This window comes from Pogona vitticeps, chromosome 2 (genome assembly GCF_051106095.1).
Source record: "Pogona vitticeps strain Pit_001003342236 chromosome 2, PviZW2.1, whole genome shotgun sequence".
NCBI lineage: Eukaryota > Metazoa > Chordata > Lepidosauria > Squamata > Agamidae > Pogona > Pogona vitticeps.
Genome location: NC_135784.1, coordinates 103,789,707 through 103,815,220, shown reverse-complemented (window position 1 = coordinate 103,815,220; position 25,514 = coordinate 103,789,707). Strand labels below are relative to the sequence as shown.

The 25,514-nt window shown below is 41.2% G+C and overlaps 1 protein-coding gene across 9 annotated transcripts in view; it reads left to right on the top strand.

Moving 5' to 3' along the window:
- The first annotated feature begins 1,451 nt into the window (after positions 1-1,451).
- The window catches only part of RAPGEF6 (Rap guanine nucleotide exchange factor 6), a 209,997-nt gene continuing 185,934 nt past the window's right edge, over positions 1,452-25,514 (top strand). For 8 of the 9 annotated variants that reach the window (XM_078385740.1, XM_072990166.2, XM_072990164.2 and 5 more), the window contains exon 1: positions 1,648-1,888. In XM_078385740.1, the coding sequence (XP_078241866.1) occupies positions 1,820-1,888 (69 nt within the window). In that variant the 5' untranslated portion in view covers positions 1,648-1,819. Of the gene's footprint in view, positions 1,889-25,514 lie in introns of all 9 variants that reach the window. The other variant, XM_072990163.2, reaches the window with a different exon arrangement.

Below are 25,514 nucleotides of genomic sequence, written 5' to 3'. Positions count from 1 at the left end.
GTTCTTAACTCAAATCTAAGTACTTAAGTCAAGTCAATATTTTCCTATGAGAGCGGTTCTTAAGTCAAAATGTTCTTAACTCGAGCCGTTCTTAAGTCAAGCCCCCACTGTATTGCACTTGGGCTGAAGAGGCCTAGTCTTACAGCCAGAGTTAACTGGCAATTCTGGCCCAGGCAATGAAGAGGAAAAAAAAAACAGCGTCGACACTCATTGTAAAAAGCTGTCAAGGCAGCCTTAGGGACAGGCTTAAGGACCAGGGCATGCGTCCCTTCCAGAATCCCAAAGATCAAAACGTGACTTATTCAGGAGGAATTTCCACCCACAATCACCGCTGACCGAAGGGGAACGTCCATTGGGAAGGAGTCTCTTTTCCCATTGCTCGGTTTGGGGAACGTCAGGAGACCAGGTGTTGTTGGACTCCAACTCCCATCAGCCCGAGTCAGCAAAAGCCTACCGTGAGGGATACTGGGATTTGAAGTCCACGAACACCCGGAGGTTCCCCCCCATGCTCTGCCCCTCAAGTGACAGGGCTCCTCAACAAGTCTTCAAAGAAAACGAAGAGCTCGCAAGTAACCGTCTGAGGACTCTGTGTTCTCAGGAAGAACGTTATTTTAAAACGAATAAACCACCCACCATTGACTTCGTTGCTGGTCTGAACGCGGCCCCCACCCCCACAAACTTCCGAGCCGCCCGTTTCTTGGGCCGCCCCGCGAGCGCTCGAGACTCGGCTCCTCGACCTTCCTCCTCCTCCTCCCCCCCACCCATCGCCATCTTTGGAGGCAGGAGGCGGAGAACTCCCGCCTTCCCTCCCCTTCGGCTGGCTGGTCTCAAGGAGTGACAGCAGGCGGTCGCCCAGCCAGGAGTTGGAGTCGTTGCGTCACGTGATCTCTCCTCCTGCTCCCCCCACTTTCCCCCCTCCCTCCCCCACCAGCGTCCCGTCCGTCCGTTCCTCGCCTTGAGGCAAGAGGGCTCCCAGCCAAAGGCGATTCCCCCCCCCCCCGACTTCTCTCCGCCTTTGCCGCCAGCCGCGCGTCGGGGCAGGAGGTAGTCGGGCGGCTGCTGCTGCTGCTGCTTCGGTCGACTTTTGGGGCCTCTTTCCCCCCCCCCCCGCTTTTCCTTCCTCTCTTCCCCCCCCGCCTTTTTTCTTTCTGGTTCCTCCGCCCGCCTGCTCCCGTCCTTGCTTACCGACCGACCGACTCCCGGACTTGAGCGGAGGGGGCCGACGGCCGAGGGCGGCGGCGGGGTTTGGCGGCTCGTTTTAACTTGCGCTCCAACCGCGGCGTCCCAGCCGGCCGGGCTTGCAGGCACTTCCTGCGAGTGTGGCCGGCTGGGACGTTGCGGCTGGAGAGGAGCCCGCTCCCTCGTTTCGCTCTGAGGAGGCAGCCGAGCGGGCGCGTCGGGCGAGCTTTTCTTCCGTTGGGACGCGTTTGGAAGGACCAGAAAGAGCCCTCCCCACCAGCCCCCCCCGCCACCTCCTCAGCAATTAATTAATTCATTAATTAATTGGGCGGGCGGTAACCCCCGCCTCGGAAAAATCCACTGCGGGCAGGAGGCGCTCGGTTGGTGGCGGGGCCGGAGTCCTTCTTTCTGGCCGGATACGGCCCTATCTGGGGCGCAACCGTTCGGTTCGTCGGCTTCGGCCGTTGTTTGGGATTCGTTACGAACCAGGAGCGACCCCCGCCGGGCCAGCGTCGTTGAAGCTCCGGGCCGCCCCGAACTAAGCCGAAAACGAGGGCTTCCCCCTTCGCTTTCCTCCTGGGCGGCGTCAAAGAACAGTCTCCGAAGAATTTGGGCCCCTGGATTGCACAAGAGCAATAGGATGACATCCCTTCTGGACGCCAGGATTAAACAAGCCTTGCGGAAAAAGCCGTCGGAAAGGACGGAAGAGGTAACTTGCTCTTTGAACGCCTCTCTCGGTCTTGCTTCGCTTTAATGACGGCGCTAGTTTTGCTGAGAAATCTTTCCCGAAGGAAGTGCGTGAAAGTTGTGAGTACTTTGTTGTATGTGGCAGAACCCATGCAGCATGTCTCTGTGGTCGTTTCGTGTATGGAGGGAAATCCGTGTCCACATGGGCATTTCTGACATGACAGCCACATGGAAAGGCTGCTTGTGAGGTACAGTAGTTATTTGGCACAGAGTCACCCTTTATTCCTGTTGGTGCACTGGTCCAATTTGGTTTCTAAGTACTGGGGCCATTTCTTTTTTAAACCTTGTGTTCTATATCTCCCCACCCCTTCCACCCCAAACTCTTGTCAGCTCTGGCCTGCTGTGAATTTAGCAGATATAAGGGATAAAAATCTGTATTTTTGAAAAAGTGCTGAGACACAGAAAATATTATGCAGCCTTTCTTCAACACATGATGGATTTGCATCATTAAAAGGCGAATGACATTTATATCAGACTTGAAGAGTAAATGTAGGAAAGGTAGGAAATGTTAGTTTAAAAAAACATATTTAGTATGCCAACATAAATTACTCATTAAGTATATGAATAGAAATCTTCCAGTCTGAGCCTTTCATCCTGTGCCAGTTTATTGAAGTAAATACTAACAAACTTAGTAGACTTTCTTTTGAGTAGACACACACATAGGAGCTCACTAATTCTATTAAAGTTCTTGTTTTGGGTTAAGGTTCTTAAGCAACAAACAGCAATACTTTGGATTTGTTGCAAATTATGTAAGGCTAAGAACAGATTTTGTACTCTGTTCTTAGCTGGCTGAAAGTTGTGAATGGAGTCTTTGAATCATATTTGTTTTTCTGTACTGTGATTACATGTGGTGGGGGAGAGAGCAGGATGGGCTGATAACCATGTTACAGCTGACTCTGTGTGAGACAGGGAAGCATCTGTTCTCTGTTGATATTTGAGTCTCTAAGAATCCTCAGACAGGATCCTTTTAGAAAATCTGTTGAAATAGGACATAAAAATGGTTTTACTGTATGTGTTTCTCAGACTTCTTGCCCTCTTGAATGCATTAATATTGTGATTTTTGAGGCTTGGCACTGTGTTGCTTCATTTTATGTTTTCTATTGTTTCAACTGTTTTTGTTTTTGGAGGCAGTACTTTGATGAAAAATTAATCTTATACTCAGCTATCCTTGAATGTGTGTCTTTGTAAAAATTTTGTGGCCAGCTTTGCAATCCTTTTGTAGTTCCAATTACTGATTATATTTAGGTCCTGTGGTTATTGAGCTTATTGGTAGGAAACGTATTTTTCAGATTTAAATTTTATAAGCACCATTGCTCTCATGTGGCATAATTTAATTTTATGTGCAGTATTCTGTACTCAGATGTGTCCATGTCTACAGTACATATGTACAGTTTTTTGGGTTTTCTGACAGTTGTTACTCTCCTGAGTTCTTGAGATGAGATAGAAGATATATAAGCCTTTGGAATTTCAGGAAGAAATGGGACCTTCCTACCCAAGTACTTCTGATGCTAGTGATATGTTTTTCCTCTTTGGTAGTTTGAGCATACAGAGATTGCAATCAAATTTCATTTTAAAAAGACACATGGCAGCTTAAAACTGTAACAGAAAAGTCAGCACCAGTTCTTATGTCCCCTCTCCTGTTTGATTTCATGAGTGAATGACTAAGAAAGGGATTTATGGCTTTAAGTCATTGGAAAGTCATTTGTATTGAAAAGCTTTTGCATTCTTCTGTAAAAAAAATAAGCATGGAAAAACATGGGGACCAGATATCTCTCAGTCTTGGGACCCTTAACTCATGTCAAGGTGTCATGCTTGACCTGATCTGATTTGTGCCTTGTTTTCCTAATTGGTTAATCGATTAGTGTGAATGTTTGGGAGGATTTTGGCTTACAACAATTGGGAACTCCATATCAAACAGTAATGGGAAGGTGTGACAGCAAATGCTTGATCTTTCTGATGATTTCCAGCTTCATGAATTATGGCTTATACTGTACTTTTTTAAAAGAAAAAAAGTCTGGAAAGTAAATATCCTTAAGCTTAATAGTGGCTTTTTAGCTTAGCTTTTGTAGTCTTCAGCATAAGAAGATGACCACTATTAATAGATTGCAATTAAATGCATAGGTTTTGGGGACTGAAGATAAGTCAAACAGTTCAGTACTGTATTTACAAAGGCTTCAGTACTTCTGATGATCAAAACTAGGTATGACATTTCTGTGACTAAAATTCTGATTACTTTTAAAAATGAAGTACCAAACACAAGCCAAAATAGTGAAGGGGGCATAAACCACTTTGCAGGTATAATGTGGTGGAAATGTGCTTGTTTTGAAGTCTGTCCTCTTGTGTCAATTTTTCTGCTGATAATTGGTTCTTTGAAGCAGTTACTAGAAAACACCCTCGAATGTTTTTGGAGGGTGGAAATGCTAGTGGGGGAACGATTATTCCCCCCCCACCACAAAATGTTCTCTGTCTCAGTCTTCCTTAAAGTACATCATGTCATGATTGGCTTGATTCTTGAAAAAAATGATGTACACGATAAGGTTGATTATTCTGTGCCAATAGTCATTTACTTTATCTTCCCCCGGTGTACTTTATATTCTGCCCTAAAATGCACTTTTGAAAATTACCGTGGACCAAATTTCTTTCTGTGGTTAGTATTGATGCCTGAAGGCGCCTTTGGCAGCTTGAACAAATGACACTTGCCATAGTATGATACTGGCTTTTGAGTATGATTGTGGTTAGTTTGCCTTCCAACTGTGTGTGGATCATCTCAGAAGCTTCTCCAGCATTTACAGTATTTCATTTCAATTTTATTTTTATTCTGCCTTTCTGCCCTAGTGGCATAAAAAAAATTTAAATCAACAATAACATCACAATTCTCTCACTGCTTCCGTATTTCAGAGAAAAATTGGCAGGGAGGAGCTTGGCAGGTGTGTGTTCAAGGCCTCCAGAGTGTCTTGGTCATACATAGCCAAACCAGCAAATCCTATACTTCTCTTGTTTTCAACAGATTTTTAGTGTGGTGTTGTGAATGCTGCACGTAACACTGACTCTAGGCATATATACTCTTGTTTTTATAAAGAGAAGAAAGATGTGTGTGGGGGTTACACTTTTCCAGATGTTGCTTGGCAGAAGGGGTAGGATTAAAGTGTGCTTTATTCCCACCCCCTGTTTTTCCTACTGGAAAGAGGGATGGTGAAGGAATGAATAGCTTTTTCAGGCATTGCTTAGCAGAAGGGTTTTGAGCCCCTTTTATGGAGCATGAGTGCCTCCCTTTCCACCTGTCCCTCCTTCATATAAAGATTGCAAGGGCTTTTGCTTCCATCAAGAAGTTATTGGCTTGACTAAATGACTAGCTGGAAAGTCTACCCATGTCCATACTTTTTGGTGAGGACTTCTGATTTTAGCATCATTGCCTTCAGAAAATGAAAGATTTGCATCAGTTTGAATCATTTGTCCAGCATTTTTAAATTTTAGTTTCTTAATTGCATTTTCTAATATCCAGTAATCTATTTAAAATAATAATGGCTTATAATTGGTTGACAAATTCTTGCTTCTTTGGACACATTGCACCCAGTTTGGATATACCGTAACAGAAAAGTACTGTATGCTTCCCCACTTGAGCAAAAGGGGGAGCAAAGTGAGACTGGCTGTTCTGCATCCACACAGTAATATATTAACCCAGTTTGAGAGGTTACTGTGATATTTGAGTACAATATAACCATTCGTTTTAATTTTCAGGAGCAATGGGTATATTGCTTAATATGTATAGTTTTAATTTCATTCACAATCTGGTCAGTTTAAATATTTTTAAAATGTGATGTAAATTTTACAAGTAATACCTACTTTTTTTCAAATCAATTTTTAATTTTAATCTCCAACGCTTTAAAAAGTATTATTTTCAGACTTCGAGGTAAAAAGTTTTTTTTAAAATATATATATATTATTTTTAGATCCTTTTCAAGTTTTCTTCCATATTTTGACATAGTTTGACTTTGTGGTAGGAAACTTTCCCCCATTGTCATGAGTTTCTCTTTTCTTTGAAGGTAAAGGTAAAGGTTCCCCTTGACATTTAGTCCAGTCATGTCCGACTCTAGGGCGTGGTGCTCATCCCCGTTTCCAAGCCATAGAGCCAGCATTTGTCTGAAAGCAGTTTCCGTGGTCACGTTGCTAGCGCGACTAGACACAGAATGCCATTACCTTCCCACTGTGGTGGTACCTATTTATCTACTCGCATTTGTATGCTTTCAAACTGCTAGGTTGGCAGGAGCTGGGACAAGTGATGAGAGCTCACTCCGTAGCGTGGATTTGATTTTACAACTGCTGGTCTTCTGACCTTGTAGCACAGAGGCTTCTGCGGTTTAACCCGCAGCATCACCATGTCCCTTTTCTTTGTAGAGGGAGTCCAAATATCTTCTTTTGCTGCTGCAACTGCTTCTAATAGCAACCTTCTTCCTTTCTGCAGCCTCAAAATCTGTTCCAGAAAGTTGGGAGACACTACTCCCCAAGCAGATTTGGGAAGTGGAGAAGAAGGGAAGAAAGTTGTTTTTATACAAGTGAAAACACAATTGCATGGTATTGGATATTCCACTTAGCATAGAGTAGAGAAGATGTGCTTCTTCTAAAGAGTTGGTGGAAATGGGTCAGGTCAGAATTCCTAGTTAACTGAATATATTTTGAATTTGTGTGTGTGTGTGTGTGTTTGTGTGTGTATGTATGTATGTATGTATGTATGTATGTATGTATGTATGTATGTATGTATGTATGTATGTATGTATGTATGTATGTATGTACAGTGGTGCCTCGCTTAACGAGTGCCTCGCTGAGCGATGAAATCGCTTAACGAGGCACTCTGGGCCATCGCTGGAGCATTCGCTCAGCGATGGCCCCTATGGGGTTTTTTCGCTTTGCGAAGATCGCTAAGCGATTCGCTTAGCGATCTTCGCATAACGAAGCCGGGGAGAACAGCTGATCGGCAGTTCCAAAATGGCCGCCGGAAGGTCCGCGCCGCATTTTCGCGCCCTGCCCTCGCTTAACGAGGGCGCGAAAATGGCGGCGCTATGAAGAAACATCGCTGAATGGTGAGTTTTCAAGCCATGGCTTTTTTTATTCCGTTTAGCGATGTTTCGCTATAGCGAAGGTTAATCCGGAACGGATTAACCTCGCTATGCGAGGCACCACTGTATGTATGTATGTATGTATGTATGTATGTATGTATGTATGTATGTATGTATGTATGTATGTATGTATGTATGTATGTATGTATGTATGTATGTATGTATGTATGTATGTATGTATCTTCATGGTGAGCAATAATGGACTATAAGGTAATTCCCCAGCATTCACTGTCTACACCGGTCAGGCCTTTGATTGTGTTCGGACAGCACTGTTCTGTACAGTATATATACACAGCATGTCTTGAGTTTGCTTTTTTCTTGTAATGTGCAAGGGTAGGTTTATTAGAGATTGCATTTTTGTAATAGGCAAAACAGCAATGATACACAAATCACTGTTGCTCCTTGTGAAAGTGTCTGTGTCATTTTATTTACTGGTACAGTGTACTGTTTGGTTGTTGTAGGTTTTTTTGGTTCTTTGGCCGTGTTCTGAAGGTTGTTCTTCCTAACATTTTGCCAGTCTCTGTGGCCAGCATCTTCAGAGGACAGGAGTAGCACGCTGTGCTCTGGTGTACCTGTTTCTTTGCTTCTGATGAAGGTTTCTTTGGTTGGATACAAAGAAATATGAATGTGACTCTTACATGACAGAACTCTTCTGGTACCTCTGGTACCTTCTCAGTGCAGGTCCCTGGGTACCTGCTCCCCCTACAAGCTGCTCTGAAAGATTGAAATAACCTATGCAACAGAATAGGATATGCATATGCTAATAGGACAGGAGAATTTCCTTTGCGGTTCTAAAACAATTAAGAATGTGAGCTGCTTTATGATAGCAGAAATGCCTTTCTACTTGGGATCAAGTGCATTGTTGTGTAAGGGGATTTCTGTTCCAAGGAGATTTCCATTCTTTTTCTCTTTACACATTCCATGCCCTTTCCAAGCCTGCTATAAATAAGGGTTTTCTTCTTTTATTTTAGCATAACACAATTAAGTGCAGGTACTGCTGCTGGTATATAAAATAGTATCTGTAGTATATGATGGCCAATATTCTTTTGTTGTTAAGTTATGCTGTCCAATTCTGGTGGTACCATCAGCTGTGGTCACACCATGGCTCTTCTGGGAAAATAAAAGCTTCTCATCTGCCTGCCAGATTCTAGAGATCTCTAGGGAATTCCCTTTGTCCTAAGAAGCCTTCAGGAGCCATGGAACAGGATAGAGTATCTGATGGCATCTGATGGCGCTTTGACTAACCCTTTAAAATATTGTGCCAGAGTTAGTGAGATAGATTTATGCAATATAAATATTGATAGATATGCAATACTTTGGAAACGTTCAACATAATTTGATCATTGCAATTTAATTGATTAACCACTATTTAAGTTGGACTTTAAATAGCTGTGATAGATTACTTCCCTGCTTTGTAAGTTCAAATTTTCTTTGGTATAATTGTAGAGCAGTTTTTTAGGTGAATTAAACCTGATAACCAACACACCCTCTAATGTTCAGCCCCGCTGGGTGGGGCTCTTCCCCCCCTTTCGTGGCTTTGCCCCTGTGTGCACGCATGACTCCGTCTCCAGTGTGCTGGGTTTTGTTGCGACCGGAACCTGATGTGATCGTTGCGTGGAGGAGGAAGACAGCTGTACAGCTGTGTGAAGGGAAGCAGAGTTGTGCACGTGCATACGCCCAGCTTAATGGGAACCCTGCTGGTCATAACTCTTTGTTGTAAATTAACTCAGTAAATTGCATTGGGAAACATAGACATAGCGATGCCATGCTATAGACATGCTGACCCTGTCTTAAACTTTTAGAATAGGATCTGTTGGCTGTAACCTGTGCTATTATCAGACGGGCACAGAGCAATCCAGCCTCTCTTCTTCAGTTCTCCACCTGCCCTTAAAGACTTGCTGCAGAGGCCTAAGAAACTCCATGGAGTGTTTTCAGTGCTGGGGATCATTTTGGTGTGTGTGTGTGTGTGTGTGTGTGTGTGTGTGTGTGTGTGTGTGTGTGTGTGTGTGTGTGTGTGTGTGTGTGTGTGTGTGTGTGTGTGTGTGTGTGTGTGTGTGTGTGTGTGTGTGTGTGTGTGTGTATGTGTATGTGTATGTGTATGTGTATGTGTGCATGTGCACGTGTGTCTGTCTATCTGAAAATCCCATCACTAGTTTCATGTCGCATTTAGACCATATGATTATTTTCAGTTCTCTTTTCAACATTGCTATTTTCACCACTATATACATACATGTTCATAGACTTATAGAATAATGGAGTTGGAAGGGGTCTACAAGGAAGGGCATTGAGTCTAGCCCCCTGCTCAATGCAGGAATCCAAATAAAAATGTCTGTTGAGAGAGTCTGATACCAGAGCAGACCATAGTTCTGTTAATTTGCCTTTGTTGTATCCACATCACACTGTTGGCTCACATTCAGCTTGTGAACTACAACAATTTCAAGATCTTTCTTGCTTATAGTATTACTGAGCCAAGTATCCCCCATTCTGCAACTGTTTGCCTGGGTCTCCCTCCCTAGGTGTAGAACCCTGCACCAATCCTTGTCAAATCCCACCCTGCTGTCTTTAGCACAGTGCTTGAGCCTATCAAGATCTTGTTGAATTTTTTTTCCCTATCTTCTAGGGCACTGGTTCTTAACTGGTTTTGGACTGCAACTCCCAGAAGCCTTCACCACCAGCTGTGCTGACTGGGGTTTCTGGGAGTTGCAGTTCAAAAGCATCTGAGTAACAAAGGTTAAGAACCACTGTTCTAGGGTATTAGTCAGTACACTCAATCCTGTGCCATCCTCAAATTTGACAAGCATTCCCTTCGCCTTCCTCATCCAAGTCCCTAACAAAAATGTTGAAGAGCAACAGGCCCAGGACTGAGTCCTGGAGTCCGCTTGCCACCTCCTTCCAGTCTAAGAAGCACTCTCTGAGTACAACTGTTTATCCATCTAGCCTCCAGTTAGTTATTGGTAATCAAAATATTATGGGCACATGGCCAAAAGTCTTGCCAAAGGCAAGATACATTATGTCTACAGCATTTAAACAAAAATAAATAAATAAATAAATAGATAGATAGATAGATAGATAGATAGATAGATAGATAGATAGATAGATAGATAGATAGATAGATAGATAGATAGATAGATAGATAGATAGATAGATAGATAGATAGATAATTTTTTTTAAAGAGATAAAATTAGTCTGGCAGGATTTGCCTCTGACAAATCCACATTGTTTCCTACTTACCACTACATCATCTTCAAAATCCTTCAGTTATTGCTCCACAGTCTGCTTCCGAACCCTCAGGGATTGACGTGAGGCTGACTGGTTTGTAACTCACGGGCTTCTCCCCTCTTCCCTCCTCAAAGACAGGGACATTGTCAGCTCTCCTTCAGTCATCTGGCACCTCACCCATCCTCCATGACCTCAAGGGAAAAAAAACAGACAGTGGCTCTGAGAACTCCTCAGCCAGTCTTGCCCCACTCCTGGGTGCAGCTCATCTGATACTGAAAACTAAGCCCAATCAAAGCAAGAATATATTCCCAGATTATCCACCCATCAGTCCCATGCTGCAATCCTGTCATTCCCCCCAATAGCACTCCTCACTCACCTGAAGTGTCATAGGCTATCTCCTGCGAAAAGACTGAGCCAAATCAGGAATCAAGCACCCCTGCCCCCTTTTGTTCTCTGATGCCACCTCTCCATCCCTATTGAGCAGCTGAGCCACTATCATCTGTCTCAGTTCCCTGCTGTGCACATTCCCGAAGAAGCCGCCCTTTTGGTTCCGTGTCTCTTCCGTGTCAGCTCACCCCACCCCTGTTCCCCCAATGCCATCCCTGCACCTCACTGCCACCTGTCTTCACTCTTCCTCCATGGCACAGCCCCTTCCCATCTCCCTCTGCTGTCCCCCACCTTCCCCTCTAATTGGAATTGCCTGCAGTTCTGCCCTAGCCAGGATCTCCTGCCATGGGATCTCTCCCACCATTGCTTTTGGTTCATCAGAACTGGCCTTCCTAAAATTCAGCACACATATGGGGCTATATTCTGCCCCCGTTTCCCCTGAAACCAAGAACTCAAGTAGAACATGGCCACTCTCTCCTCCCCCCCGAGCACTGCCCACCACCACTTCTTCCATCTAGCCACCTCTACCAGTCAGAATCAAGCCTAGGACAGCCAGTCCTTTAGTTTCTTCCTCCACTTCCTTCAGGAGAAAACAATCAGCAACACAAGCCAGGAATTTCCCAGAACGGCCATACGCAGCAGTATTGGCCTACCAACAGATATCAGGACAGTTGAAATCTCCCACCACCATTACATGGTTCTTTGAAATTCTTGCAGTATGCCTTCCAACAGTCCTGTCTCCCTCCTCTTCCCAGTTGGGCAGTTGTCAGCAGATTCCAACTACCATGTGCCCCCTGTCTCTCACCCCAGTCGTATGAGTTCAAATGCTCCTGATGGGACAACCATGCCCATACTCCTGTACTTCTGTGTACACTGAGTTCATTGGCATTTACTCTCAAGTAAGATAGCTCAGTTAGCTGCAGAGCCAGGAGTCGGGAGTTCAGTTCTCCACTGTGCCTCCCAGGAGAAGAGCCAGCCTGTGTAGTCTTGGGCAAGCTGCACTGTCCTTAGAGTGCCACTGGAAGAGGGAACTGATAAACCACTTCTGAGTACTTTATACCTAGGAAACCTTGGTAAGAGTCACTATAAAGTGGCTTGATAGCACATCATCATAATACAAGTGTGTGTGAAATTGCAGACATTGTCTCCTTCATGGATTAATGTGCTGAGAGAAAAGTCAAGCTATTAAACCTTGACATTTTTGTTTTTTGGTAGAATTCAGCTCTTCATAGTATGCGAAACAAGAAACTAGCAGTTTCGTGTTTTAAATAGATGACTGTCTTACATATGTGTGTGATATTAATTTCAGGATGATGTCTACATTTAAAAGTGTAACAGTGGGCTGTCTTTTTTCATGTACAGTGGTGCCTCGACTTAAGAAATTAATCTGTATTGGACTGATATAAAATCTATTTAAAATTTCATAAGTTGAAGCACCATTTCCCATAGGAATGCATTGAAAACCATTTAATCCGCTCTGGCCCAAGAAAAAAATACCGGGCTTCCAAAGCTGCACCCGCTGCCCTCTGCCTCCTGTCCCCAATGCCCTCTGCCTCCTGTCCCCACGGGGACAGGAAGCAGAGGACACAGAGGATAGGAGACAAAGGGCAGCGGGTGCAGCTTTGGAAGCCCAGGAAGGCAAAAGCCGCCCTGACCTCCGCGCCCGCTGCCGGCTTCCCGGGCGTCCAAACCCCCTCCACTGCCCTCTATCTCCCATCCCTGGTGCCCTCTGCCTCCTGTCCCCGCAGGGATGGGAGGCAGAGGGTGGCGGGGACAGGAGACAGAGGGTAGCAGGGGCGGCTTTGAATTTCCCGGCCTTTCCCCCTGCCTTTTGTAGGTCAAAGTTCCGGCCGCAAGTCGAACCAAAATTTTGCGACCAGAGGTTTTCGTACCTTGAAATTTTCGTAAGTAGAGACATTTGTAAGTTGAGGCCCCATTGTAGTCTATTTATTGACTGAATTCTTAGCCTTGTCTATGATAATATAACCCCAATGCCTCAGGCTCAGGAGGGGATTACAGATTGTAATCCTGAATATTCTGATTTAGTGCACATAGGATTTTACTATTAAATTCCCATGTGTGGGTTACACCAAAACCTAGATGTTGAGGAGACTACTTTTCATAATCCAAAGTGGTAATGATTTGCTTATTTGTAATGGACTGATTTTGTATTATGTACCACTTAAATGTTTTCATGGAATCCTTTCTGTTCTTGTTGGCAAATATACTATATTCAGACAGATGTGTAAATATGAATGGAATCATGTGTGTTTATGTGTTTCAGATAGAACAAAAAACCCAGAGGCTGAGCAATATCCTCTGATCTCACATGTTAAATTTGGCATTTTAGAAATGGCAAAACAGAAGGGAGAAAAGAAGATGCTGAATTAACAGTTACAGAGAAAGAGTATTGGAAAATCATTGTTTAAATGATCAAAGTCTGTGGTGTCGCTACAACACTATTGTTTCAGGTCCAGGAAAGAAGAGCAGGGGAATGGAGAAGGGATGGAACATGTAGAAAAAAGCAGACTCCCTGCATTCAGTTTTTAAGAAGAAATCAAGAAGAACTATGCTCAGTTTCCTTTTAAAGTCCATTTCCTGGGGCTGCCTTAGGTATCTGCAGTGCTCACTGGTAGATCATGGCTTTCTCCATAAGAAAGAGAGAGAGAGAGAGAGAGAGAGAGAGAGAGAGAGAGAGAGAGAGAGAGAGAGAGAGAGAGAGAGAGAGAGTTTCACAAAAGAGTAAAAGTCATAAAGATGTAAAGATCAAAGTCAACCTTGGAAAGATAGAAGGCTGAGTCAACATTGAACCGGCTACCTGGGATAAAACCCTGTATTGTGAGCAGTACAGCAGTTTAATCACTGCGCCACAAAGCTCCTCATGCAAAAAAACAGTGGTGCCTCGCTTAACGATGTTAATTGGTTCCCAAAAAAACATCACTATGGGAAAACATCGCTAAGCGAAACACCATTTCCCATAGGAATGCATTGAAAACTGGTTAATCCATTCCAATGGGAACGGATTACCGTCCTTAAGCGAAAATCCCCATAGGAAACATCGCTAAGCGATACAATGTTTCCCCCATTGGAATGCATTGAAGCCTATTCAGTGCATTCCAATGGTTTTGCGATGTCCGTTTTTGCAATTTTAAGTGTGTCTTAAAAGGTTCAAAAATGGTTTTAAATGCTTGGGATCGTTAGTGCTCCTTCTGAAACCTTTGCAAACTTAATTTGGCTTTGTTCTGAGTCTTTGTTAACCAAAATGAACGAAGACTCAGAACAAAGCCAAATTAAGTTTGCAAACGTTTTAGAAGGTGCACTAACGATCCCAAGCATTTAAAACCGTTTTTGAAACTTTTAAGACACACTTAAAATTGCAAAAATGGACCTGTCAAAAGCTATTTTTAAAGTGTCTTAAAATATTCAAAAACAGTTTCAAATGCTTGGGATCGTTAGTGCACCTTGCAAAACCTTTGCAAACTTAATTTGGATTTGTTCTCACTCTTCGTTAATTTTTGGTGAATTCCCCCACCCCCAGTGGAATGCATTGAACTGCAAGTTTGACAGCTGTCAAACCAACAGTTCAGTGCTTTCCAATGGGGGGGAAATGCACCAAAAATTAATGAAGAGTCAGAACAAATCCAAATTAAGTTTGCAAAGGTTTTGCAAGGTGCACTAATGATCCCAAGCATTTAAAACCGTTTTTGAACATTTTAAGACACTTTAAAAATAGCAAAAACGGAACATCGCTAAGCGAAACAGGGGACCTGTCATTGCTAAGCGAGGCAAGGTCCCAAACATTGCTATGCGAAATTTCCCCATAGGGAACATCGCTAAACGGAGCACAAAATCGCTCCAAAAACCTCATCGCTAAGCGAATACATTGTTAAACGAGGCAATCGCTAAGCGAGGCACCACTGTAAAAGAGAACATCTCGCTCTGCATAATACTGTTAACATAGCCAAAAGTCCTCCTGTCTTGCCTCTGCAACCTGTCATTCCTATTTGCATTTTCCCATTTGCAGGTGTTTGGAGGTTTTTACAAAGAACTGGAAATGTACAAGTACTGCCACAGACTTGGGCAGCAATTGGATCAGAGTACTGTATTTCCAGAAAAACACATGGAGTGTTGGGTACCAGTTTTGTATGCTTATTTGTCATGGACTGGATCAAAGGGCCAGTGCACATTATTAAAGTATACTACTGAAAGTCAAGCAAGTTTGAAAAGTAGTATATGATCTGGTGCTGGAGTATGCTGTGATGAAAATTTATTAAAAGTCTCTTAGTGGATGAGTTTTACAGGTATTGCCATATTATGGTGAAAGTTTTTTGTGATGGCACTAGTAGAAAACTCAGTGTTAAGAAACATTCATTTACTGTCGATTCCTAGATTTGCTTCATAGTGGAAGAGTGCCAATGGATATTTTCTGCAGGATGTGGTGTTGTATGGTTTACATAAATCTTTGCTTGGAAAGCTTGGAAAGAAGAATAGTACACATTGGGTTTAGTTTACAAGGTAGAGAAAGAAGTAATCAAATTTAAAATGAAAACATAAATTGCCACTTTTATTTGAAAATGAAAATATCAGCTATTATTTTTGGACCACAGTCTGTTGTGTTGCACAATGCAGTCTTTCCTGAATTTTGGAATTCTTTTTTTACTCTATCACATTTCCTTTTAAATTTCGTTTTTCTGGATTTTTGCTGGGAGGTTTCAGTTTGTTTTGTTTTGGCTGGACACTCTGAGGTTTAAATATCTTCCTCCCACCTTTAAAATCATGGAAGATCACTTTGTAACTGTTTTCTGTTTATGCTGTTATTAAGAATTCTCTTTTCATATATGAATGTACAGTACCACGCACCCAGATTCCTTAGTGAGGGACATTATAAAAAAGCAAGTAATAAAATTCTTGCTGACAGAATAACAAAAGGCCTGTTGTACTGTTGCACAGCTGAGCTGAACAGGGGAAAACATCTGCTTCTTGTTTCTAGAAATAACTGGTATTTTGAAGTAGGTTTTTTTCATGTTCCCAATAACTTTCATGCTTAAATCTTTTAGCTGCAATGTTCATCTCTGAGGTTTTTCACCAATAACAATTATTTCTAAAACATGTCTTAATTTATAATTCCAGAATTGAATAAATCATTTGATGAATTTATGTAGTTTTACAAATAGTTTTTAGTATTTACACATTCATAGTTGACATTAACACAACATTTTATTCAATTAAATTACTGTTTGGCTTTAATATGAATGGATACAAATAATATAAATGTAAGCGTTTTCCAGTAACTGGGTAAGGATACAATTACATGTATTTTAATCACTTGTGTTTTTGTTTTGTTTGGGCTACATCCTACCTTGCTACCTATGCTTTTAGAAGTCATAAATGTTATTGGACATACTTGAATCTGAATCAGGATGTCTTGAATTTTGGGGTATGTTGCTTATAAGAACTGCCCTTGCATTGCTTCATAAGGGATTTTTAAAAATTTTCTGGATCTTTCTGTTGTCCTTTCTTTGTTTAGTAAAAAAGGAACTGAGTTACATATATTAGGCAATATTTGGTGGTAACTTGAGAGAGGAACTTCACATATTTCTGAACCTGTGTTTGAGAGTAATTCTTCATTTTTTCTACAATTTTGTTTTATGTTTATGATGTGCCTGAAAGTTAATGGAATATCTGCCATTAATGTTGCTTACTTATTCTTCAGTCCCATTATCAAGTAAAGTGAATATGTGGTCCTAAAATTTAGTATGTTTCCACAGTTTACAATTTCTGCTTTTAAGAAAACAGTCTATTGAATTAAAATACATTTTTCTGTGGTACAAAAATAGAAGGTCTTAATAGAGGCATTTGATATTTGTCGTCCTATTTTGAGTGGTTTTGAAGATGCAAAGCTACTCATTAGCTCAGTAGTTGAATAATACAGAACAATAATAAGACCTGAAAAGATTCTACATATAACGGTGTGCATCAGATACTAATAGTGGCTAACTGACTTATAAGGATACTCAGTGTAGTATAGTGCAGTGGTCCCCAACCTTGGGCCTCCAGATGTCCTTGGACTACAACTCCTGTGATGGACAGGTCAGTAACCACTTCTTTCCATCAGAATGGAACCCTGAATTAGCAACCAATGGTTGAACAGAAGGGGCGGAACTAAGAAAATATAAGGGGAGAATGAAAGTCAGTTAGGGATTTCAGTTAGGGATATGAGTTAGACAGATCATTTAGGGGTTTTCAGTTAGGGACTTCAGTTAGGGATATCAGTTTGATAGAAGCAGTTTAGGTAGTTAGGACCAGAAATGTGTTAGAGAAGAGTGATAGAGAGAGAGAATAAGATAAGAAATAAATAAATACCTTGATTAAAATGATTCTTTATAAGTAAATATAAATCTTATCAAAGCACAGTTTATTGCATGAATAAAATAAGACCATCCATAATTCACTTTATGTGATTTACTTATAAACACATAAATAAACAGTTATATTGGACAACTGTGATTTAAAGGTCATATTTGATATAGTGAGGAATAAATCCTCTGGTGTCAGCGAAAAGGGTTGAAAAGTAAATGTCATATCCGAAAGTGAACCTGGGTTGTGTAGAAGAACAAACAGGGGAACTGAGGGTGTGTGACAACTCCCACAAGCCTTCACCACCACTTCTGCTGGCCAGGATTTCTGGGATTTGAAGTCCAAGAATATCTGGAGGCCCACAGTTTGTGGATAAAGTAACATTAGGATTTAGGAGACCTGTGTTCTAATCCCCATTTGGTTGTAGAAACTCACTGGGGTGTATGTGGAACTGGTTAAACCTCTGCTTAAATGTCTTGTTTACCTTGAAAGCTCTGTTAAGGTCATCATAAGATGTCAATTCCAACTTAATGAGACATAATGCAACAGCTGGCTCATGAACATTGTATGTTCCTGAAGCAACAGGAGCTTAATACTAAGTGGAACTGAAAGATATGTTATCATCAAACTATCATTTCAAGGTAGCTGTTTCTATGTGTGGAATCTTATACTCTGTTTGAGAGGATCTTTCAAGTTGTGCAGTTCTGAAAATTTCAGATTTATAAGCCCCCTTTGATGCTTTCAGATGGGCCTTTGATGTACAAAAGTAAAATCTGTGCATTAAGCAACTAGGCTTCACTACAGTGGACCCTTGACTTACAGACGGCTTGACTTACAGACTTTTTGAGTTACAGACTTCTCTGGCCATAAAATTTTGGTTTGACTTGCAGACTGAGATTTGACTTACAGACCAGAAAAAAACCAAAATGGAACAAAAACGGCCTGTTACGGGATTAATCGGTTTTCAATGCACTGTAGGTCAATGGAGACTTGACTTACAGAGTTTTTGACTTGAGAACCGCCTTCCAATACGGATTAAGTTCTCAAGTCAAGACCCCACTGTATCAGTTTCATTGAAAAATAGCCCATTAAATTATTATTAATTTTTATAAAAGGAGGGAGATAAGAAATGTATAATTACTTTAAATGGAGTACTTCAATGCTTGGTCTAGGTTATGCTGCACAAAGTTACTCCAGCAAAATTTTGCCCAAGCCCTCCTTCCGTGGACATGGTTGTGTGGAAAAATGCCAGGCTTTTTCTTTGGTGAAAAGTGGAAGAGGCCAGTGGGCTAGGAGTCACTTGCTGGAGAGTAATGAATGCCTACCTTACTGAATGAAAATTCATCTTCGTTGAAATTCACATGTGCAGGAGCCTCGTGGCACAGTGGTTAAACCGCTATACTGCAGCCAAAACTGTGCTCACGACCTGGGGTTCAATCCCAAGTAGCGGCTCAAGGTTGACTCAGCCTTCTATCCTTCCGAGGTCGGTAAAATGAGTACCCAGCTTGCTGGGGGGGGCAATGTGTAGCCTGCATAATTAACTTCTAAACCGCCCAGAGAGTGCTTGAAACGCTATGGGGCGGTATGTAAGCAGCACGCTTTTTGCTTTGCTTTGAAAAATTTACTCGTCCACTCGTCTGTGACGAGTGAAAAATGCTGCTCAACGAGTCACAGCTCCCTCCCTGCCTGCCTCCTTCCCCTCCACCTCTCTCTCTCTCTCTCTAATCCTGAAGTCCTCTCCTCCCCCTCCCATTGCAAAAGGAAAACTGCCCTCTTCTCGCAAAAAGAGAGTTTGAGCGGTACATTAAGATACAGCTCTGCAGGATAATGTAGTGTAGTCCCATGCTGGAGAATATGGAGATTCCCTGCTCCCAATTTCAAGTGAATGAGAACACATCCTGGGGTGAGAGAGAACCGTGGCTCCTTAAGTGGCCGGGCGCTTTTGCTTTCAGTTTTGTTTTTGCCTTTCCAAAGAAAGGCATTCAAAATACAAGCTTCATGACCCCACAAGCATGGAGGTAATAAAGCAACCCAAGTCTCAGGGTATAAATCAGTGATTCCCAATCCCAATAAATTGCAAGGCTAACTGGTGAAATTTTTGACTGACTGGTGAGACATTCTAAAAATTTTTGAGCCCTGTACATGTGCCTTAATGGCTCTTAGATTTCCTTTTCTGTGGCTCATATGTTTTGGCCAATTTTGTTAAAGGCCTCCTAAGTATCACAGGGTACAGTATCTACAATTTTTCTTTATTTTTTGTGTTTTATTATAAATAGAGTAGCTTGTTCTAAAAAGAAGGACTAGAATTCAAAGCTGAAATATCTATACAGTGGGGCCTCGACTTATGAACGTCCCTACTTATGAAAATTTCAAGGTATGAAAAGCTCTGGCTGCAAAATTTTGGCTTGGCTTGCAGCCGGAGCTTCGACCTATGAAAGGCAGGGAGAAAGGCAGGGGGAAAGGGCAGGAAATTCAGCGCGGAGACAGGAGGCAGAGGTCAGTGGGTGCAGCTTTGGAAGCCCAGGAAGCCGAAAGCTGCCCTGACCTTTGCCCCCCCTGCCAGCTTCCCGGGTGTCCAAACCCCCTCTGCTGCCCTGTGTCTCCCAGGCTTCCAAAGCCGCACCTGCTGCCCTTTGCCTCCTGTCCCCATGGGGGTGGGAGCCAGAGGGCAGCAGGGACAGGAAACAGAGGGCAATGAAGGGGGTTTGGACGCCCTGGAAGCCGGCAGCGGGCGCGGAGGTCAGGGCAGCTTTCGGCTTCCCGGGCTGCCAAAACTGCACCCGCTGCCCTCTGCCTCCTGTCCCCATGGGGACAGAAGGCAGAAGGCAGCAGGTTCAGCATTGGAAGCCCAGTTTTTTTCCCTTTGGCTGGAATGGATTAAATGGTTTTCAATGAATTCCTATGGGAAATGGTGCTTCGGTTTATGAAATTTTTGAGTTATGGCCATCAGTCCAATACGGATTAATTTCGTAAGTCAAGGCAACACTGTATTAAAATGTTGATCATTCTATGAGTAAGAGGACAGAAAATTTACAATATATGTTGTATCCTGTAAGTGCAGAGAAATATGAGCTTGGCTTTTGTTTTCAAACTAGAATGTTAGGAAGTTCAGTACAGTAACATCATTTTGTCTTGTTTTAGTTAGACTTCACACCATCTGTGACACTGAAATTAATATGTTTTGCTTGGTGTCTTGGGGCAAGGTTCAGCAACACGATTGGAGTTATGGATGTCATGAAGTGCTTCATAAATGTAACAGGTTGGAGGATCTGTTCACTTTTTTTTCTAATTTGAAATACTGAAGATACCGTAATCTACATCTAGAATTCTGTTTAAACTGAGGTTTATTTAAATTGAATCTTCAAGTTTCAATAGTATCTTAGATATAGGTTATCCTCAATATTTGAAATTTCAAAAAAAGCAGACAAAGCTTCCTGGAAAATTGCTCCTACTTTCCCCCTTGTCGGCACATTTATGGAGCACTTTCTGATATCTACACCTTCATCTGTGTTGCTGAAACTTGCACCTATGTTTATTGTTCCTTCCGTAGTCTCTTAGATATAGTCTTCTATTCAATTGTTTTAGATTTTTCTCTTGTGAAATCAACATCTTGAAGTCTTCCAACTTAATTGAAGATTTTCTCCAATCTTTACCAATTAGGTTTTTTTGTTTCTACTTTGGTGAGCATATTATAGCATCATGGTGATAACGTATGCTTTTAAATGGTGCAATAAACAGAGTACTACAAGATATTATTATTATTATTATTATTATTATTATTATTATTATTATTATTATTATTATTATTATTATTATTATTATTATTTATATTTATATTTATATTTATATTTATATTTATATTTATATTTATATTTATATTTTTATTTATTTATTTATTTATTTATTTATTTATTTATTTATTTATTTATACCCCACCTATCTGGGTGACTCGTTAACATATTAACTTGAAAGTTATGTTTAGGCATTAAAAACTCATATAATGTAAGTATGTTGGCAGGCTTCAATCATTTTGATTATCCTATGCCACACAGGACTTTAAAAGTAATTGGCAGTGCCCTGAATTGAATCTGGAAAAACTCTGGCAGTCAATGCAGCTGGCAAAAAATAGGTGTCATATTGTATGACCATAATAATAACCTAGGTACCATATGTTGTAGCATTTGAGTTGTCTTCAAGAGTAAATCCTCACAGAGTACATTACAGTAGACTAATCTTGAGATTGTCCCATGGATCAGTGTTGGCCCATCTACCTTCTGCAAGTAAGGAGAAAGATTCCAGACCAGGGACAAATGATAAAATGCTGACCTAACCATGGTTTCCACCTGTTTCTCCAGGAGGTATGTTGGGTTTAAGAAGGCACAATTTTTCTCTCTTCATCCTGGATTTATTAGTTGCTGAGTGACCAACATAATCTCATCTTGCTTAGATTCAGCTTCTGTGTGTTGACCTTCAGCCACTTGACCACAGCTTTCAGATAATGATGAAGTGCTGTCACAACTGCCTCTGATTGCTTAATTAATGTAAGATATACCTGAGTATTATTAGCATACTGATGACACCCAACTCCAGTACCACAGATTATCTCTGACAGTGCTTATCTTTAACATACTCATTTGGAAGCCTTTTTAATGAACTGATTTGCTTGACCACTTTTCTAGAAATTGATAATTAAATCCTATTTTAGTTACACAATTTCAAATTTGGTATAATTTGATATAATGAGTGCTCTGAGTGCTTATTAGTATTGATTTATGTATTTACCAGTTGTACCTTAGTAATTCCACGATAATTTGGACTTGCAGTATTTAGATATATACATCCTTTTGAACATACACTAATCACGTTTGTTTTGCAAGATGTCATTGTTAGGTTGAATCATAAGAACTTGCTTTTGAAATTGTTATTAGGATATTGTTACCATAGTGAAAATGCGTTTTAATTCAAAAAATGATGTGAGATCTTTTGATTTTCTTTAACAAATCACACATATTTTTATTGATAAGAAATGGAATTCATTAGTATATCCAGGTAAAAATAAAAATGTACAAAATAAAGACAAAATGTTGTAGTATTTTAAAGACTGCTATATCAGTGTGAGCTTTCATGGATACATCCCCCCTTTTTTTGACACATCCAAAGGAAGCAAGCCCACAGGTATAAAGGAAGAAATGGATTAACAAGGTGACAACAACAGGATTGGCTGTAAGGGTATAGTTTGAATAGATATCCTGGTTTCAGTGGATAATCCTATAGTTTGTATAAGGTGTGAAGTAGCAGGAACTTCAATGAAATGTCAGCTCCAGAGAGTCCCTGACCCTCTACATTGAAGCGGCATTTGGTTGATTTTTCAGGGCCAGCATCTAGTTCTGGTGAAGAATCTCATCCAAGATTGATGGGAGAATTGTTAATTTTTTATATAAAAATGAGCTAAGAATCCATGGTCAATATTTAATCCTTCTGACACACTCTGGAACTTATGTTTGTATTTTAACTTAGCTGTCTCTCTTTCTAGTCACATTTTGTAGTTATTCTTCTCGACCACATTTCTGCCACATTCATTTGGTGGTTAGATAGCCCAGTGGTTTAGATATTTGGTGGCAGAGCCAGAGATTGGGAGTTTGATTCCCTGCTGTACCTTCTGGAAGAAGAGCCAGCTTGTATAGCTGTGGCTGAGCTGTATAGTTCCAGAGCGTCCCCGTAAGAAGGGAATGAGATACCATTTCTGTGTATTCTCTACCTAGAAGAACATGGGAAGGGTTGTGATAAGTCAGAATCAACTTGATGGCACACCACCAACACTATCACAATTGTTTGCAGGTCATTTATTTATTGATTTGATTATTGCCCCACTACTCTGGGTAGTTTACAGGTTAAAAACTGGTACTGAACTCTAATTTGTCATTGGACTGGCCTGGGACTTGGAACTCTGTTGGGGGAAAACCCTTTAAAGAAGAAGAATGGAACCCCTTTCTGACCATTTGTTAGAAGGTGATAAAAGTTGGAATGCGTTTGCTGATACTAGTTTTCTGTTAAATACTGCAATAAATGTTACTCCGGTTTCTAAACCTCATAAGTCTGCTAATTTATTTGGAGAAAAAGAGGAGCCCCCTTTAGAGCCCTCACAAACTCATACAGGAAAAAAGTTCCGTTGTAATTGTTCTAAACAAGTTTAAGAACTAGATTATGCTATATTTCAGTGGTCCCCAACCTTTTCCCAACCGTGGACTGAGTGAGGGTGTGTGGCGCACCGGCAGGGGGGTGGAGCTCTCTCGCATACGCACATCGTGCTTGGGGCTGCTCACATGCATGCACACAGTGCGCTCACAGGAGGTGGAATGTGCTTGCACACATGTGCTCACGAGGGGTAGGAGATCTGTGTCCGTGGCCCGGTCCTGGATAGGCCGTGGACCACTGCTGGGTTGGTGTCCTTCATTCATACCTAGCACTGTAGAGGGGCGTAGTTTTCATAGGTCTTACCCCAACAGTTCCCACATTTGTATGAACATTAAACTCATAAAATTGGACCCCTAGTTCATCAGTACCTCCCGTGGAAACCCCATGTGAAAAAACACCCCGACTAACTCTCTGGCCAATACCTTTGCTGTTGTGATGTGCAAGGGGATGGGGTATCATGTGGCATATTCAATAATCACAAGGATATACAAGTTCGCCCCCCTGATTTCACCCATGGCCCCATAATAACTTTCTTATGCCCAGGAATTTTTTTATGTTTTTATCTGTATACTGAATGAATACTTAGTACAGAGTAGCTATTAGAACTTATCTTTATGTGTGCATTCCAGTACAGTTTTTTAAAATAAAAATTGTATTGTAATCCTGTGTACACTTGGGGATAATTCTTCTTAATCTTATTATAACTTCCTGCATGGGATTATGGGATTTATACCCTGTTTTCCCGAAAATAAGACCTAACCTGAAATAAGCCCTAGTATGATTTTTCAGGATGCTCATAATATAAGCCTTACACCAAAAATAAGCCCCAGTTAAGTGAAACCCCGCACCTCTACCATTGTGCAGCAACCAGAAGAAGATGACATGACTGTATTTGAATAAATGTAGATTATTCTACATGAAAAAAATAAAACATCCCCTGAAAATAAGCCCTGATGCATTTTTGGAGCAAAAATTAATATAAGACCCTGTCTTATTTTCTGGGAAACACAGTATAATAGTGAGCTCTTGACTGGCTTGCTTGCTTACTTCTTTTCAGTCTGTTCAGATACATTGGTTTGTTTGTTTGTTTGTTTGTTTGTGTGTGTGTGTGTGTGTGTGTGTGTGTGTGTGTGTGTATTTATTTATTTATTTATTTATTTATTTATTTATTTATTTATTTAATAATCATGTTTATCATGATAAAAATGGGTGGTAGCAAGTCCACACTTCCCTCTATCATCTGATCTGATCAGAGGAGGAAATCTTGTCTTGTTTTAATTAGGCACAGTATTAGTGTTACATCTGAACCAATATAATTAGTTTTAAATTGATTTTGTTCAAACAAACCTTCTTTGAAATTAACCAGTTTCTCAAATTCAGATATAATGACGGGTCTTGGTTGATAAAATAGAAATGAAAGTTTTCAGTCTTCATGGTTGCACTGGAAGTAATGAGGAGAAGTATACTGTATGAGCCTGAGCTCATTCATGACATGATCAGTGAGCAGTCCTCAATGTGTTGCCCATGGGTACCATGGTATATTATAGACACTGCATGGGATCTTCTAGCTCTCATCCTGTCTGTCCCCCAGTAATTTTGAACACAATAATGATCAATCAGGTGTTTTCCAGTGACTGGAAGAGGGAAAATCTCTTTGTAGTTGGAATGCAGGAGCTTTTGGAAAACAGAGCAAGGAAAAAAGAAGGGAGAGAAGCACAAGCACCCAGAGAAATTGTGAATGTGTTCATGTGTGTGCACACAGAGTTGGGGAATATTTTCTCCTGGTACACACAAAGTCAGATTTTGTGATTGACCACCCCACAAGAAATTGATACCAATATTTTAAGAGCAAGTGCATGTACACAGACAACACTTTGTATCACAAACGTTAAATATCAATAAATATTGAGGGCTGAAGTTCAGCAGCATAAATTTATCCCATGTAAGGTTGATGTAGTTATTAGCCACAACTGTTTTTCAGGAATGAGAAGTTTTGATGATCTAAGGCTTCCTTGGGAACTCTTTTGTCCTGTAAAATGGTTATATGAGTTGCACAGAATAGTAAAATAGTAGTGACATCAGAAGATTGCTGCATGAAAGCACACAACATTTGATTGTTCTTTTATTTCTCGACTTGCTTTCCGGATAGCTTCCACTAAAGTAGGTTGCATCCTAGTGCTAAACAATTGCAGGCTTGTACTGTACTTTGGTACAGTGAGAATGAGGCTAGCCTTCTGCTTCTGGCTGTGTCTGTTTCTTTGCCGTGAAGTATAAAGCAGAATCGTGTGTTTGCTTAATAATTGTGAATGGTTTGAA